Source organism: Entelurus aequoreus, linkage group LG15 (assembly GCF_033978785.1).
Source record: "Entelurus aequoreus isolate RoL-2023_Sb linkage group LG15, RoL_Eaeq_v1.1, whole genome shotgun sequence".
Taxonomy (NCBI): Eukaryota; Metazoa; Chordata; class Actinopteri; order Syngnathiformes; family Syngnathidae; genus Entelurus; species Entelurus aequoreus.
In genome coordinates this window covers 1,619,985-1,639,984 of record NC_084745.1, presented here as the reverse complement: position 1 = coordinate 1,639,984, position 20,000 = coordinate 1,619,985, and the positions used below count along the sequence as shown (strand labels likewise).

At 36.3% G+C, this 20,000-nt stretch overlaps 1 protein-coding gene across 1 annotated transcript in view; it reads left to right on the top strand.

The window, feature by feature from the left end:
- LOC133629693 (neuropilin-1a-like) overlaps nucleotides 1-20,000 on the top strand; it is a 180,768-nt gene that overhangs the window by 110,433 nt on the left and 50,335 nt on the right. Inside the window, 2 exon segments of the mRNA XM_062020593.1 lie at nucleotides 12,370-12,525; nucleotides 18,906-19,050. Of these exon segments, the coding sequence (XP_061876577.1) occupies nucleotides 12,370-12,525; nucleotides 18,906-19,050 (301 nt within the window).

Genomic DNA, 20,000 nt, shown 5'->3' with positions numbered 1-20,000 from the left:
CATTTTCTTGATGCTAACAAATATCAACAAAAATACTCTGTTGAAACAACATGCTTTTTGACGGCGTTTAATCAATGTTGGGTTGTAACGTTGATTTGAACATTGAATTTTGGTCATTTTACAACACAAACACAACATTGAAACAACATACTTGATGACGTTTGATCAATGACGGGTTGTGACGTTGATTTGAACATTGAATTTTGGTCATTTTACAACACAAACACAACGTTGAAACAACATACTTGACGACGTTTAATCAATGTCGGGTTCTGACGTTGATTTGACCATTGAAATTTGGTCATTTCCCAACCAATATTCTACAACGTTGAAACAACATGCTTTTAGACAACCTTTAGTCGGGTTGTAACGTTGATTTGACCATTGAATTATTGTCATTTCCCAACCAACATTCTCCAACACAAATACAACGTTGAAACAACATGCTTTCAGACAACCTTTAGTCGGGTGGTAACGTTGATTTGACCATTGAATTATTGTCATTTCCCAACCAACATTCTCCAACACAAATACAACGTTGAAACAACATGCTTTTAGACAACCTTTAGTCGGGTTGTAACGTTGATTTGACCATTGAATTTTGGTCATTTTCCAGCTAACATTCTACAACACAAATACAACGTTGAAACAACATGCTTTTTGACGACGTTTAATCAATGATGGGTTGTAACGTTGATTTGACCGTTGAATTTTGGTCATTCTCCAACGATATTTTCACAACACAAAAACAACATTGAAACAACATGCTTTTTGACAACGTTTAATCAATGTCGGGTTCTGACGTTGGTTTGACCATTGAATTATTGTCATTTCCCAACCAATATTTTACAACATAAATACAACGTTGAAACAACGTGCTTTTTGACGACGTTTAGTCGGGTGGTAACGTTGATTTGACCATGGAATTTTGGTCATTTTCCAGCCAACATTCTACAACACAAACACAACGTTTAAACAACATACTTTTTGACAACGTTTAATCAATGTCAGGTTGTTACGTTGATTTAACCATTGAATTTTGGTCATTCTCCAACGATATTTTCACAACACAAATACAACGTTGAAACAACATGCCTTTTTGACATCGTTTGATCAATGTCATGTTGTAACGTTGATTTGACCGTTGCATTTTGGTCATTTTACAACACAAACACAACATTGAAACAACACGCTTGATGACGTTTGATCAATGTTGGGTTGTGACTTTGATTTGACCATTGCATTTTGGTCATTTTACAACACAAACACAACGTTGAAACAACATACTTGACGACGTTTGATCAATGTTGGGTTCTGACATTGATTTGACCATTGAATTTTGGTCATTTTACAACACAAACACAACGTTGAAACAACACACTTGACGACGTTTAATCAATGTTGGGTTCTGACATGGATTTGACCATTGAAATTTGGTCATTTTACAACACAAACACAACGTTGAAACAACATATTGACGACGTTTAATCAATGTTGGGTTCTGACATTGATTTGACCATTGAAATTTGGTCATTTTACAACACAAACACAACGTTGAAACAACACACATGATGACGTTTAATCAATGTTGGGTTCTGACATTGATTTGACCATTGAAATTTGGTCATTTTACAACACAAACACAACGTTGAAACAACACACTTGACGACGTTTAATCAATGTTGGGTTCTGACATGGATTTGACCATTGAAATTTGGTCATTTTACAACACAAACACAACGTTGAAACAACATATTGACAACGTTTAATCAATGTTGGGTTCTGACATTGATTTGACCATTGAAATTTGGTCATTTTACAACACAAACACAACGTTGAAACAACACACTTGACGACGTTTAATCAATGTTGGGTTCTGACATGGATTTGACCATTGAAATTTGGTCATTTTACAACACAAACACAACGTTGAAACAACACACTTGACGACGTTTAATCAATGTTGGGTTCTGACATTGATTTGACCATTGAAATTTGGTCATTTTACAACACAAACACAACGTTGAAACAACACACTTGACGACGTTTAATCAATGTTGGGTTCTGACATGGATTTGACCATTGAAATTTGGTCATTTTACAACACAAACACAACATTGAAACAACACGCTTGATGACGTTTGATCAATGTTGGGTTGTGACTTTGATTTGACCGTTGCATTTTGGTCATTTTACAACACAAACACAACGTTGAAACAACATACTTGACGACGTTTAATCAATGTCGGGTTCTGACATTGATTTGACCATTGAATTATTGTCATTTCCCAACCAATATTCTACAACGTTGAAACAACATGCTACCCTCTAATCTTCTGGAACTATTCCCACAACCCACAAACACTCGATCTTGCGTCGAATAATTTACTTAAAACACATTTTAGCATCTTATGTTTCACCTTATTTCAATAAGATGAAACAAAGATTTTTGTAGCTATTTGTATGTGATCCTTTGATATCCATAAAGGTATTCCGTGATGATTCCTTCTGCTGTTGTTCTCGGGAGACAACCTAATCTCACTTATTCAAGCGGCAGTCCTGTCACCGGAACATTCTTCAATGCGGGAGATTTTGGGGGGATTTTTAAAAGCGCGTTTGACAAGCGTCTTGCAGAGCACTGCCGGCCTCCTGGCAGCTCAATTATAAACCAATCAAGCATAGAGAGATATATAGTTGGAGAAATTGCTGGGCTAGTTTTTTTTTCCCTTCTTCCATTCTAGCACGACTGTTATTTCCCACACGGTCACACAGCAGTGACCGTGCTTAGTGTCAAGTACACATCATGTGACCTGGTGACACGTGGGAGCAGGCCCGGCCCTAACCAATCTGGCGCCCTAGGCAAGATTTTAGGTGCCCCCCCCCCCCCCCCCACATCGGCAGTGAAGTGTATACACTCACAAGAAACCGAATAGCTTTGTCTTTGACCTTTTTTTTTAACTTAAAGAAAGCAAATTAACAATCAGAATAGTTAACAAGATTAAAAAAAATATGAATAAATAAATGAATACAAAAAATTAAAAATAAATATGTGAAATACAATATTTTTTACACACATAAACACAAATTAAAACGTGTCAACAAGTTGCATAAAATAAATTAAAAATACAATATAAATAAGGCACTGCACAAAACAAGATATCAAACCAGTATGACTTTAACAACAATATTACAAAAAAAGGTGATCCTACAGAGTTCTCTATTTGTGCTTTTTAATATTGCATTAACTAGAATGACTTACAAATGACTGTACACCAGGGAGTACTGTAATTACCTAATGTTACATTATTATTTTCCATAACAATTTAGCCCCCTCCACAATATTAACCCCACGTTAAAACAGAACTAGCTATTTATTGATTAGCAATTGCCGAATCATGTAACATTAGCTTAATGCTAATAAGCCAGGTTACTATCACATTCTGTAACAGACAAATAATTTCATGTAGGCTAACGTTACCTACCTGCTACCTCTGTCTTTTTCTCGTTTCTCCTCTTCTTTTCTCTTTTTTCTTCCCATGGCACCTGACAGTTTTGGCCGCTTTGACATCTTGTGTTGATTTTTTGATGTGACGTCCAAAAAGAGTCATGATACGGGAAGGGAGGGGGCGCACCGTGCGGGGGGAAAGGGGGGGGGGGGGCGTAATGTTGTAACAAATAATATTTCTATTAAATAGGCTTTACTTTGCATTTTAATTAACGTGGGATTATTTTATGTATTTAGAAATAATAGTACCAACTTTTTTTTTTTTTTCTCCAACATTTGTGGCACTGCCGTGGCGCCCCCTAATGGACGGCGCCCTTAGCATTTGCCTATACGGCCTATGCCACAGGCCGGCCCTGGCTGTGTTACATGGCCTTTCCTTTTAACAACACTCAGTAAAGGTTTGGGAACTGAGGAGACACATTTTTGAAGTGGAATTATTTCCCATTCAACCACAAGCTTCTGCTTGAATTGTTGACCACTCCTCTTGACAAAATTGGTGCAGTTCAGCTAAATTTGTTGGTTTTCTGACATGGACTTGTTTCTTCAGCATTGTCCACACGTTCTCAATGGGGTTTAAGTCAGGACTTTGGGAAGGCCATGCTAAAACCTTCATTCTTAGCCTGATTTAGCCATTCCTTTACCACTTTTGAGGTGTGTTTGGGGGTCATTGTCCTGTTGGAACACCCAACTGCGCCCAAGACCCAACCTCTGGGCTGATGATTTTAGCTTGTCCTGAAAAATTTAAAGCAGCAGTTCCATTGGCAGCAAAACAGGCCCAGAGCATAATACTACCACCACCATGCTTGACGGTAGGTTTGGTGATCCTGGGATTAAAGGCCTCACCTTTTCTCCTCCAAACATATTGCTGGGTATTGTGGCCAAAAAGCTCACTTTTAGTTTGCAAGCTTCTTGGAAAATGTAGTAAGCTAAGCTACAAGTAACTCTCCATTAAATGTAGCTAAGCTACAAATTACTCTCCATTAAAATGTAGCTAAAATACAAGTTACTCTCCATTAAATGTAACTAAGCTACAAGTTACTCTCCATTAAATGTAGCTGAGCTACAATATACTCTCCATTAAAAGTAGCTAAAATACAAGTTACTCTCCATTAAAATAGCTAAGCTACAAGTTACTCTCCACTAAAAGTAGCTAAAATACAAGTTACTCTCCATTAAATGTAGCTAAACTACAAGTTACTCTCCATTAAATGTAGCTAAGCTACAAGTTACTCTCCATTAAATGTAGCTAAGCTACAAGGTACTCTCCATTAAATGTGGTTAAGCTACAAGTTACTCTCCATTAAATGTAGCTAAGCTACACGTTACTCTCCATTAAATGTAGCTAAGCTAAAAGTTCCTCTCCATTAAATGTAGCTGAGCTACAAGTTACTCTCCATTAAAAGTAGCTAAAATACAAGTTACTCTCCATTAAAAGTAGCTAAGCTACAAGTTACTCTCCATTAAAAGTAGCTAAAATACAAGTTACTCTCCATTAAATGTAGCTAAACTACAAGTTACTCTCCATTAAATGTAGCTAAGCTACAAGTTACTCTCCATTAAATGTAGCTAAGCTACAAGTTACTCTCCGTTAAATGTAGCTAAGCTACAAATTACTCTCCATTAAAATGTAGCTAAAATACAAGTTACTCTCCATTAAATGTAACTAAGCTACAAGTTACTCTCCATTAAATGTAGCTGAGCTACAAGTTAATCTCCATTAAAAGTAGCTAAAATACAAGTTACTCTCCATTAAAAGTAGCTAAGCTACAAGTTACTCTCCATTAAAAGTAGCTAAAATACAAGTTACTCTCCATTAAATGTAGCTAAACTACAAGTTACTCTCCATTAAATGTAGCTAAACTACAAGTTACTCTCCATTAAATGTAGCTAAGCTACAAGTTACTCTCCATTAAATGTAGCTAAGCTACAAGTTACTCTCCATTAAATGTAGCTAAGCTACAAGTTACTCTCCATTAAATGTAGCTAAGCTACAAGTTACTCTCCATTAAATGTAGCTAAGCTATAAGTTACTCCAGCCAGTTAATCCGTTTTTGTGGGGGTTAAATTGAGGGTATTATTTTGACTCATTCAAGAGTCTTAAGAAGCTGTTACAGAACGTGGAGGTTCTGCTACAGTGGCTGTGGAACTTCTTTCTAGAAACCAGCAGTGAAAAGAGTCCTTGGTTGGGGTGGGAGGAGTCCCGGCAGATTTTCTGAGCCCTGGTGTGATAGTTGAGAGGTGTTCCTTGTTAGTATTTGAATGACTAGCTGTATTTCTCCACCGTTACAATAATAGTAGTCATACAGCACTATTTGTCATTTCCCTGTGCTTGTTACCAGTAAGCCCCAACATCGGTTGACTCCCAAAATACTTTTCCACGAGCCGTGATCCTTTTATTATAGCGTCATGTTCTGTGATTCGCTGGTATTTAGTCGGGGATTTACAATAAAGACCGGCTGTGAATTCCTTCCACCAATCTTCCGTTCTACCCGGTGTGTTATTTACTCGGCAGATGAGAACCCTTTATTAAACGGGGACAGACTAAAGCCCTAAAGGGTTTTGATGTACTCGTTATTTGTGGAACCGGAAGACATGTTCAGTTGGCACAGATTCAGAGATGATGACGGTAGAACACCGTTTGTTACTGTTTGCTTTGGTTCCTCCTAAGCCAATCTGGAGTCCTTGAACTGTCTAAACAACACTTAGGAGTGTTTGTTGAAGCAGGAACCACAACTCCTAACAATATGTCAACTCTTTATTCATCAAACGACTCAACTATCAGACCTGGCTTCTGTAGTAGACAAACAGTTACATGGTATTTTATACATTTATTTTAACATTCGACGGTTAACGACAGATTTTACCTTGCAATGCTGACCTAGCAGCGAGGCAGCATTTGCATGTTAGAGATGTTGAAGTGTGATGATAATCTCGCATTGTCTCTCATTTACCAACAAAAAAATGAGCGCTATTGATGGTTCACAAAGGTTCTAAACGTACGCGGAGAATGTGGACGACAGAGCAGCATTAGTTTTACTATTATATAATTCATCCTTATTATGACATTAGTATATAATACATATCATCATATGAATTGAAACAGTACAAATATTTGAGCATTAGCTCTGATTATGTCACGTCACTGCCATCTAGCGCCTACTTTTGAGTCGGTGTGGTATAAAAGGAGTAAAACGTCAATACAGTATTTGTTTTTAAATATTTTGGTTAAAACCCTGTGCTTCTTTTGTTTAAGGTGAAAAACATGAATGACAAATTAATAAAGTCTCAAGTCGTTTCCATGTCTTTGAAAAGAATAAGAAAAATATTGCAATTTAGGACACAACCTTCTGAAAAAGCTGCCGCAAATTGATGTATTTTACAATCGATGTATTTTACAGTTGAGGTATTTTACAATCAAGGTATTTTACAATCGTAGTATTTTACAATCGAGGTATTTTACTATCGATGTATTTTACAATTAATGTATTTTACAATTGTGGTATTTTACAATCGATGTATTTTACAATCAATGTATTTTACAATTAATGTATTTTACAATAGAGGTGTTTTAAAATTGTGGTATTTTACAATCGATGTATTTTACAATTAATGCATTTTACAATAGAGGTGTTTTAAAATTGAGGTATTTTACAATCGATTTATTTTACAATCAATGTATTTTACAATCGATGTATTTTACAATCAATGTATTTTACAATTGATGTATTTTACAATCAATGTATTTTACAATCGATGTATTTTACAATCAATGTATTTTACAATTGATGTATTTTACAATCGATGTATTTTACAATTAATGTATTTTACAATCAAGGTATTTTACAATTAAAGTATTTTACAATTGATGTATTTTACAATCGATGTATTTTACAATTAATGTATTTTACAATCAATGTATTTTACAATTAAAGTATTTTACAATTGATGTATTTTACAATCAAGGTATTTTACAATAGATGTATTTTACAATCAATGTATTTTACAATTGAGGTATTTTACAATCAATGTATTTTACAATTAATGTATTTTACAATCGATGTATTTTACAATTAATGTATTTTACAATCAATGTATTTTACAATTAATGTATTTTACAATTGATGTATTTTACAATAGATGTATTTTACAATCAATATATTTTACAATTGATGTATTTTACAATAGATGCATTTTACAATCAATATATTTTACAATTAATGTATTTTACAATTGATGTATTTTACAATTGAGGTATTTTACAATCAATGTATTTTACAATTGAGGTATTTTACAATCAAAGTATTTTGCAATTGAGGTATTTTACAATCAAAGTATTTTGCAATTGAGGCATATTAAAATCAAGGCATTTTACAATTGAGGCATTTTACAATCAAGGTGTATTAAAATCAAGGTATATTAAAATCGAGGCATTTTACAATTAATGTATTTTATAATTGAGCTATTTTACAATATCAATGTATTTTGCGATCGAGGTATTTTACAATCTATTTATTTCACAATTGAGGTATTTTACAATCGAGGTATATTAAAATCGAGGTATTTTACAATCAATGAATTTTACAATCGAGGTATTTTACAATCGAGGTATATTAAAATCAAGGTATTTTACAATCAATGTATTTTACAATCGAGGTATTTTACAATCTGTGTATTTCACAATTGAGCTATTTTACAATCCAGGTATTTTACTTTATTTTTCTCTGCATCCGAGCCGATACATTCTTGCTAGTAGCGTCGTGTCCGTTGACGCTGTCTGCTATTTAACATTAGCGTAGCCATTAGAGACGTACTCTTTGTAATCTGTGCCAATATTACAGCGGCCATCACTTAAAACAGGCTTTAAGGATCCGCAAATCCGAGAAAGTCGTTCAGTTATCCGCCCTGAAATGAAAGTGTACGGGGGGGGGGAGGCATGTCCTATGACTAATAGTCACATTTGAGAGTGAGCATGGACTTCTGGGGCCGTACTTATCAAGCTTCTTAGAATGACTCCTAAGAAGTCTGCTAAGAGTTGACTTAAGAGTAAATAAATACTTCGCTGAAAGCTGCACTTAAAAGTTAGTTATCAAGCGTCTTACTCACACTTTCAGCGAAGTGTAGGACTGAATCTTAAGTGTCACACTCAGAGCTGAATTACGACATTACTATGTGCCGTAAACGCAATTTTAGGTGACGTCATTTCTGTGTCCATAGAAATGACCAATCACGGAAGGGAATCCCTTGTCTAAGAATAAAGAAATATCTTGCAAATATTTAATTGGACAATGGGAGTGTATATTTTGACAATAAACTACAAAATAATACAAAACAAACTAGTCCCCGCCGGCACTCACGCTACCGCTCCCTCTCTTCTCTCGCCCACACACTCACTGACATCACTCACCTCACGGCCACACACATACGCTACTGTCATAACATTTTCTTTCCAATTCATTAATTAGGCAACTAATTTGAAACTGGTGTGGGTGGCTCTATATATACTAGCCCACTGCAGACACATGCAGAAATCAACAAGGAATCGAAAAGTATTAAATCTGTGACAAAAATAATATCCGCTCTGTCTAAACGATACCGTTTGATCAGCTGCTCGTCATCAAAAAACAAACAAACATTGTTCCGTTCCCTGAACGTTCGCGCACGTCTCTCTCGCCTCAGTGCCATCCCCTGCTGGCAACTCCTAACCACTTAAGACACATCTGAAGGTCTCTTAAATATCGTGGAGAGTAGGAGTGATTCTTAGACTTAAGAACGTTGATACAAAGCTTTTTTATTCTTAAGTTTGAGAGTAGGACTAAATTTCGCAAATCCTCAGGACTTAAGTGTAAAATGCCACTCTAAGAAGCTTGATAAGTACGGCCCCTGGACTTCACACGAAGCTGTGAACACACAAAAAAACGGAACCATTTGAGAAGTTTTTATTTTTAATTTTTTTTAATTTTTTTTTTAAAATTTATTTTATTTTTTTTAAATTTATTTATTTATTTTTTTACCATTTGAGAAGTTAGACTAAATTAGAGCATGAAAACGTATCGACTGCCGTTAAAACTCTGCAATTCCGTAGTTGTGACTGCAATGACAATAAAAGCCCATGAAGACAGTGCACTGTATCGTCTTGACAACCAGGGTTCTCTGCAGTGGACATTTCTTATTGGTCTCTTTTGGTCCATTTCTGGAAAAAAAAGCCTTGTTGTACGAAATGCAAACGTCCACTGCTGAGGACGCTGAAGATCGTGAAAGTATCAGAGAAAGAGAGGAAACCTGTTCCAGGAAGGCACGAACTTGCCGTGTTCAACTTGCATCTGCATGCAATTACTGCTCATTAATATCATCCCTGCCCGTCAAAGATGGCGAGCTGGATCACAACGCACATATTCAAAAGTCTCTCACTCTGCGCACCACTGCCGCTCGGTGGTGGGTTAAGGGATCGTACCCTGGGATTAGCCTGTGTACATTGTCTTCTGACGACTGAGTGGTTGTTGTCGCCTTACTTTGGGAAGGTCATTCTAAAACCTTCATTCTAACCTGATTTAGCCATTCCTTTACCACTTTTGACGTGTTTGGGGTCATTGTCCTGTTGGAACACCCAACTGCACCCAAGACCCAACCTCCGGGCTGATGATTTTAGCTTGTCCTAAAGAATTTGGAGCTAATCCTCGTTTTTCATTGTCCCATTTGAAGCAGCAGTTCCATTGGCAGCAAAAACAGGCCCAGAGCATAATACTACCACCACCATTCTTGACGGTAGGAATGGTGTTCCTGGGATTAAAGGCCTCACCTTTTCTCCTCCAAACATATTGCTGGGTATTGTGGCCAAACAGCTCACTTTTAGTTTGCAAGCTTCTTGGAAAAGGTAGTACGCTAAGCTACAAGTTACTCTCCATTAAATGTAGCTAAGTTCCAAGGTACTCTCCATTAAATGTAGCTAAGCTACAAGTTACTCTCCATTAAATGTAGCTAAACTACAAGTTACTCTCCATTAAATGTCGCTAAGCTACAAGTTACTCTCCATTAAATGTCGCTAAGCTACAAGTTACTCTCCGTTAAATGTAGCTAAACTACAAGTTACTCTCCATTAAATGTAGCTAAGCTACAAGTTACTCTCCATTAAATGTAGCTAAGCTGCAAATTAATTCCATTAAAATGTAGCTAAACTACAAGTTACTCTCCATTAAATGTAACTAAGCTACAAGTTACTCTCCATTAAATGTAGCTGAGCTACAAGTTACTCTCCATTAAATGTAGCATAGCTACAGGTTACTCTCCATTAAATGAAGCTAAGCTACAAGTTGCTCTCCATTAAATGTAGCTAAGCTGCAAATTAATTCCATTAAAATGTAGCTAAACTACAAGTTACTATCCATTAAATGTAACTAAGCTACAAGTTACTCTCCATTAAATGTAGCTGAGCTACAAGTTACTCTCCATTAAAAGTCGCTAAACTACAAGTTACTCTCTATTAAATGTACTAAGCTACAAGTTATTCTCCATTAAATGTAGCTAAGCTACACGTTACTCTCCATTAAATGTAGCTAAGCTACAAGTTACTCTCCATTAAATGTCGCTAAGCTACAAGTCACTCTCCATTAAATGTCGCTAAGCTACAAGTTACTCTCCATTAAATGTCGCCAAGCTACAAGTTACTCTCCATTAAATGTAGCTAAGCTACAAGTTACTCTCCATTAAATGTAGCTAAGCTACAAGTTACTCTCCATTAAATGTCGCTAAGCTACAAGTTACTCTCCATTAAATGTAGCTAAGCTCAAAGTTACTCTCTATTAAATGTCGCCATGCTACAAGTTACTCTCCATTAAATGTAGCTAAGCTACAAGTTACTCTCCATTAAATGTAGCTAAGCTACAAGTTACTCTCCATTAAAGTCGCTAAGCTACAAGTTACTCTCCATTAAATGTAGCTAAGCTCAAAGTTACTCTCTATTGAATGTCGCCAAGCTAAAGGTTACTCTCCATTAAATGTAGCTAAGCTACACGTTACTCTCCATTGAATATAGCTAAGCTACAAGTTGCTCTCCATTAAATGTAGCTAAGCTACAAGTTACTCTCCATTAAATATCGCTAAGCTACAAGTTACTCTCCATTAAATGTAGCTAAGCTACAAGTTACTCTCCATTAAATGTAGCTAAGCTACACGTTACTCTCCATTGAATGTAGCTAAGCTACAAGTTGCTCTCCATTAAATGTAGCTAAGCTACAAGTTGCTCTCCATTAAATGTAGCTACGCTACAAGTTACTCTCCATTAAATGTCGCCAAGCTACAAGTTACTCTCCATTAAATGTCGCTAAGCTACAAGTTACTCTCCATTAAATGTAGCTAAGCTACAAGTTACTCTCCATTAATTGTAGCTAAGCTACAAGTTATTCTACATTATATGTCGCCAAGCTACACGTTACTCTCCATTAAATGTAGCTAAACTACAAGTTACTCTCCATTAATTGTAGCTAAACTACAAGTTACTCTCCATTAATTGTAACTAAGCTATAGAGAAAGCTATCCCCGGAGAATTGTAGCAAGCTACACGGCAAAAGTAGCTAGCGACATCAAAGCTACATTTAACAACATTTCTATCTATGGTCCGCATGTATAATATCAATGTTCATGTAAGTGTACAAATATTACTATTAACTATCTGTCATTTAGCTGGGGACACCCTACAACTACCTCTAGGGGTCCCCACACCCCAATACTCAGGGCTCCAGTATCGGTATCGTATCAAGTCCCCTTGATCTGCGAGTTAATCCGTGTCCATCCTCAGAAAATACACCACAAAACAACGATATTATAAATCTTTCTGCGTCGGTTCTAATCTTCTTCTTCTTCTCCGCCAGGTGGACCTCGGCTTCCTCCGGTTCGTCTCGGCCGTCGGCACCCAGGGCGCGGTTTCCCAGGAGACCCAGAGACCTTACTTTGTGAAGTCCTACAAAGTGGACGTCAGTTCCAACGGAGACGACTGGATCACGCTGAAGGAAGGCTCCAAGCAGAAGGTAAACGAGACAACCAAAACCTCTAGATGTCCGTAGTACAATTACGGCGGACTGGTTTATTTTCGGGACTTCTCAAGTCATCGAAACCAGAAACGTTTGGAATGTCCCGCTGACTTGAATTGTGGCCTGCTGCGTGTTGCCTTCAAGTGCCACAAACCGGGGAAAACCCTGCCGTTTGTCTTCTGACGTGCAATGATGCCCTCTGCTGGGTGTGTGTCGGCGGTCAACCTCTACCAAGCACACTACAGCTGTGGGGGGGGGGGGGGGGGGGTAGGGCGTCTGAGGAATGCTGCTTCTGTTTGGGTCCAACACGGGTCAGCTTGTAAAAGTGACACAGGTAACAAAAGACCGCTTGAGGATTGGTCCTGTTTGAGCAGCTGGCGGAGGCGGACCCAAGGCTATTGATTGCTGATCAGCCAGGGTTTGTCCATCTGGATGGAACCGCCAAAGTGGGCGTCCAGTCCAGAGGGTCAGCGGGGGCATGTTTGAGGTGTAAATACTTGAGGAAACGTGTTCTACCAGCGGCAAACAACCAGGTTTGACTACTGGCTTTGATTGAGTGACGGCAACTTTGACTGTTTTGCACTCGTGTTGGGATTCCACAGTCGTTATGAGAGACAAGAAGACAAAATGTTATGTTGTTTTTTTCACATTCCAATATATAAAAATGGTCTCGTTCGAGGGGGCTAGCAATGCAGCTAATGTTAGCAATCAATTCTACCTCTAAATTACTTTAAAAATGCATTCAAAAATCATCAAGAATATTCTGTAATCTGTATAATAACAAACTGTAGCAACATTGTTATTGTAAGAGTGAACACTGAGGAACTATTTTTCCTTTTTATATATATATATATATATATATATATATATATATATATATATATATATATATATATATATATATATATATATATATATATATATATATATATATATATATATATATTTATATTTATATTTATATTTGTCCTGTCCAGATTCTCAGGCAAATCATTTTTTTGTTTATTTTTTATTTTTTATTTTTTTTAACATTTTTAATTTTTTTAATTTTTTTTGTCCAGCTTCTCAGGCAAATCATATAATTTATTTTTTTATTTTTTAATTATTTTTTTGTCCAGCTTCTCAGGCAAATCATATAGTTTTTTTTTTTTTTTTTTTTAATTTAATTTATTTTTGTTTTGTTTTGTTTTTTGTCCTGTCCAGCTTCTCAGGCAAATCATATAGTTTTTTTTGTTTTATTTTATGTTATTTATTTATTTATTTATTTTTTGTCCGGCTTCTCAGGCAAATCATATTTTATTTTTTTATTTTATTTTTTTGTCCTGTCCAGCTTCTCAGGCAAATCATATAGTTTTTTTTTTTTTAATTTTATTTTATTTGTTTTTTTTTTGTTTCGTTTTTTGTCCTGTCTAGCTTCTCAGGCAAATCATTTTTTTATGTTTATTTTTATTTTTTTTTAACATTTTTTATTTTTTTATTTATTTCGTCCAGCTTCTCAGGCAAATCATTTTTATTTTTTGTTGTTGTTGTTTTTGTTTTTGTTGTCCTGTCCAGCTTCTCAGGCAAATCATATAATTTATTTTTTTATTTTTTATTTATTTTTTTGTCCAGCTTCTCAGGCAAATCATACAGTTGTTTTTTTTTTTTTTTAAATTTAATTTATTTTTGTTTTGTTTTGTTTTGTGTCCTGTCCAGCTTCTCAGGCAAATCATATAGATGTTTTTGTTTTATTTTATTTTATTTATTTTTGTTTCGTTTTGTTTTTTGTCCTGTCCAGCTTCTCAGGCAAATCATATAGTTTTTTTTGTTTTATTTTATGTTATTTATTTATTTTTTATTTTTTTGTCCGGCTTCTCAGGCAAATCATATTTTATTTTATTTTTATTTTTTTGTCCTGTCCAGCTTCTCAGGCAAATCATATAGTTTTGTTTTTTTAAATTTAATTTTATTTGTTTGTATATTGTACATGTTACATATTGTTATGAATGTGTCTATTACTACATTATATATATACTTGCAGTGTGTATATTGTACATATTACATAATGTTATGCTGGTGTCTGTTACATTATATATATATATATATATATATATATATATATATATATATATATATATATATATATATATATATATATATATATATATATATATATATATATATATATATATATATATATATATATATATATATACTTGCAGTGTGTATATTGTACATATTACATGTTGTTAAGAAGGTGTTTGTTACATTATATATATATATATATATATATATATATATATATATATATATATATATATATATTTACATTGTGTGTATTGTACATATTGTTATGAAGGTGTCTGTTACTACATTATATATATATACTTGCAGTGTGTATATTGTACATATTACATATTGTTATGAAGGTGTCTGTTACTACATTATATATATACTTGCAGTGTGTATATTGTACATATTACATATTGTTATGAAGGTGTCTGTTACTACATTATATATATACTTGCAGTGTGTATATTGTACATATTACATATTGTTATGAAGGTGTCTGTTAGTACATTATATATATACTTGCAGTGTGTATATTGTACATATTGTTATGAAAGTGTCTGTTACTACGTTATATATATACTTGCAGTGTGTATATTGTACATATTACATATTGTTATGAAGGTGTCTGTTACTACATTATATATATACTTGCAGTGTGTATATTGTACATATTACATATTGTTATGAAGGTGTCTGTTACTACATTATATATATATACTTGCAGTGTGTATATTGTACATATTACATATTGTTATGAAGGTGTCTATTACTACATTATATATATACTGGCAGTGTGTATATTGTACATATTGTTATGAAAGTGTCTGTTACTACATTATATATATACTTGCAGTGTGTATATTGTACATATTACATATTGTTATGAAGGTGTCTGTTACTACATTATATATATATACTTGCAGTGTGTATATTGTACATATTACATATTGTTATGAAGGTGTCTGTTACTACATTATATATATATACTTGCAGTGTGTATATTGTACATATTACATATTGTTATGAAGGTGTCTGTTACTACATTATATATATACTTGCAGTGTGTATATTGTACATATTACATATTGTTATGAAGGTGTCTGTTACTACATTATATATATACTTGCAGTGTGTATATTGTACATATTCCAGGGAAGATTGGCATTCAATAAGAGCCGGCTCGTGATTCAGTCAAAAGAGCGGTCTGAAAGAGGCAGATTGTTCTAGAACAACACTAGTTTGACACTAGTTTGACTCCTGGGTGTCCTCTGCCAGGTCTGGTGTGTGTAAAGTGCTGCTCGGACTCCACTAAGTGCTTTTGTACACAACGGGCAGCATTTTACTCCCTGCTGAGCTGGCAGTTTGCAGTCACCACACTTAGCCAACAGAGGGTGAGACCATGCATGGCGTTGAGGTGTGGTCATGACTCCGTGAGGTTTCCAGACTCCGGACTAATGCCTCAGCCCTGATTTCAAAATTAGCTGAAGTATTTTTTTCCCCCTCTCCGCTGGATGCCTCTCTACGTTGTAACCGTCCAGTTCAGGAGGTCAGAGGATTTGATGGTCTCTGGTGTGATTCAATTACCCAGAATGAACCGTGACAGACTGTGAGGAGTTGTTTGGCTGGGTGGTCAGTCGCTCTGTGGGCTGCCAGTAAACTGTCAGAAGACCCTCAGGGGGGTAAACCCTCAGGGGGGTAAACGCTGACATCCCTGACCTTTAAACAAGACGCTATAGTGAAATGTGAACAGATCTGGAGCAAGACGACATCTTTGGTCCTTCAGACCGCATCAGAGTTACAAATGATTCCTCGGGTTTCACGGGCTCAATGTGGTTCCTAGTGGGCAGGGGAACTATCTATGAGCAGTCTTGAAGGATCTGTTTTACTAGTCCTGTTAAATGACATAATAGTGAGAGTCCAGTCCATAGTGGATCTAATATAATAGTGAGAGTCCAGTCCATAGTGGATCTAATATAATAGTGAGAGTCCAGTCTATAGTGGATCTAATATAATAGTGAGAGTCCAGTCCATAGTGGATCTAATATAATAGTGAGAGTCCAGTCCATAGTGGATCTAACATAATAGTGTGAGAGTCCAGTCCATAGTGGATCTAACATAATAGTGTGAGAGTCCAGTGCATAGTGGATCTAACATAATAGTGTGAGAGTCCAGTCCATAGTGGATCCAACATAATAGTGTGAGAGTCCAGTCCATAGTGGATCTAACATAATAGTGTGAGAGTCCAGTGCATAGTGGATCTAACATAATAGTGTGAGAGTCCAGTCCATAGTGGATCTAACATAATAGTGAGAGTCCAGTCCATAGTGGATCTAACATAATAGTGTGAGAGTCCAGTCCATAGTTGATCTAACATAATAGTGTGAGAGTCCAGTCCATAGTGGATCTAACATAATAGTGTGAGAGTCCAGTCCATAGTGGATCTAACATAATAGTGTGAGAATCCAGTCCATAGTGGATCTAACATAATAGTGAGAGTTCAGTCCATAGTGGATCTAACATAATAGTGTGAGAGTCCAGTCCATAGTGGATCTAACATAATAGTGAGAGTTCAGTCCATAGTGGATCCAACATAATAGTGAGAGTCCAGTCCATAGTGGATCTAACATAATAGTGAGAGAGTCCAGTCCATAGTGGATCTAACATAATAGTGAGAGTCCAGTTCATAGTGGATCTAACATAATAGTGAGAGTCCAGTCCATAGTGGATCTAACATAATAGTGTGAGAGTCCAGTCCATAGTGGATCTAGCATAATAGTGTGAGAGTCCAGTCCATAGTGGATCTAACATAATAGTGTGAGAGTCCAGTCCATAGTGGATCTAACATAATAGTGTGAGAGTCCAGTCCATAGTGGATCTAACATAATAGTGTGAGAGTCCAGTCCATAGTGGATCTAACATAATAGTGAGAGTCCAGTCCATAGTGGATCTAACATAATAGTGTGAGAGTCCAGTCCATAGTGGATCTAACATAATAGTGTGAGAGTCCAGTCCATAGTGGATCTAACATAATAGTGTGAGAGTCCAGTCCATAGTGGATCTAACATAATAGTGTGAGAGTCCAGTCCATAGTGGATCTAACATAATAGTGTGAGAGTCCAGTCCATAGTGGATCCAACATAATAGTGTGAGAGTCTAGTCCATAGTGGATCTAACATAATAGTGAGAGTCCAGTCCATAGTGGATCCAACATAATAGTGAGAGAGTCCAGTCCATAGTGGATCCAACATAATAGTGAGAGTCCAGTCCATAGTGGATCTAACATAATAGTGAGAGTCCAGCCCATAGTGGATCTAACATAATAGTGTGAGAGTCCAGTCCATAGTGGATCTAACATAATAGTGTGAGAGTCCAGTCCATAGTGGATCTAACATAATAGTGTGAGAGTCCAGTCCATAGTGGATCTAACATAATAGTGTGAGAGTCCAGTCCATAGTGGATCTAACATAATAGTGTGAGAGTCCAGTCCATAGTGGATCTAACATAATAGTGTGAGAGTGTAGTCCATAGTGGATCTAACATAATAGTGAGAGTCCAGTCCATAGTGGATCCAACATAATAGTGAGAGAGTCCAGTTCATAGTGGATCTAACATAATAGTGAGAGTCCAGTCCATAGTGGATCTAACATAATAGTGAGAGTCCAGTCCATAGTGGATCTAACATAATAGTGTGAGAGTCTAGTCCATAGTGGATCTAACATAATAGTGTGAGAGTCTAGTCCATAGTGGATCTAACATAATAGTGAGAGTCCAGTCCATAGTGGATCCAACATAATAGTGAGAGAGTCCAGTCCATAGTGGATCTAACATAATAGTGAGAGAGTCCAGTTCATAGTGGATCTAACATAATAGTGAGAGTCCAGTCCATAGTGGATCTAACATAATAGTGAGAGTCCAATCCATAGTAGATCTAACATAATAGTGTGAGAGTCCAGTCCATAGTGGATCTAACATAATAGTGTGAGAGTCCAGTCCATAGTGGATCTAACATAATAGTGTGAGAGTCCAGTCCATAGTGGATCTAACATAATAGTGTGAGAGTCCAGTCCATAGTGGATCTAACATAATAGTGTGAGAGTCCAGTCCATAGTGGATCTAACATAATAGTGAGAGTCCAGTCCATAGTGGATCTAACTAGTATACAAATGAGTTTTAAGATGGGTTTTAATGCTTCTGTTTTTTCTTTGACACAAACTCTGCAAAAGAATCGTCGGCGTAGTCATTTGCATTTTACATCCTCCAAAAGGACTATTTCCATGTCTCTCACAAATAATCCGGTAAAGGAATGTTCCCCGCATCTCTCGCAGGTTTTCCAAGGCAACAGCAACCCGGCAGACGTTGCCAAGACGATGCTGCCCAAACCCACTCTGACGCGCTTCATCCGAATCCGTCCCGTTTCCTGGGAAATAGGCATCGCACTGCGCTTTGAGGTGTACGGCTGCAAGATCTCAGGTGAGTGCAGTCTGCTTTTTGCCGAACGTGACACTGGGAAATACCACACATTTGAATGCAACATCCATTAACTGCAAAAACTGGAATCCAAGTAAGATGAAATATCTCAAAAAAGGGTGATATTTGCTCATTTTCTGTCTCACTAAGCAGAGTGTTTTACTTGTTTTGGTCCTACATTATCTCTAAGATATCTACACCTGACATCCACTGTGATGATACCAAGTACTGGAGCGTATCTAGTCGATACTACTATGATTACTAACATCCATCCTCAGTCGGCAGTGTTTTAGCTACTTCTAAATCACTAATCCTGGCCTCCATGGCGACAAAGAAAGTAAGTTTCTTACAAGTAGCATTATCACTGGAGGACGAGGAATAGCTAAACATGCTTCACTACACACCGTAGGAGGATACAATAGCTCACCGGCGTCACAATGTAAACGAATGGGTGGATCTACACCTGAAATCCACTGTAATGATACCAAGTACAAGAGCGTATCTGGTCGATACTACTATGATTACTAACATCCATCCGCAGTCGGCAGTGTTTTAGCTACTTCTAAATCACTAATCCTGGCCTCCATGGCGACAAAGAAAGTATGTTTCTTACAAGTAGCATTATCACTGGAGGACGAGGAATAGCTAAACATGCTTCACTACACACCGTAGGAGGATACAATAGCTCACCGGCGTCACAATGTAAACAAATGCCATGGGTGGACCTACACCTGACATCCACTGTAATGATACCAAGTACAAGAGCGTATCTGGTCGATACTAGTATCACATCGATATTTTTTAGCATCACAAAATCTTCTTTCGTTTTTTAAAAAAATTTATATTATGTTTATAAATTTAGTAAATACGTCCTTGGACTTATGAGGACTTTGAATTTCTGTATGATCCTGTAACTACTTGGTATCGGATCGATACCGAAATTTGTGGTATCA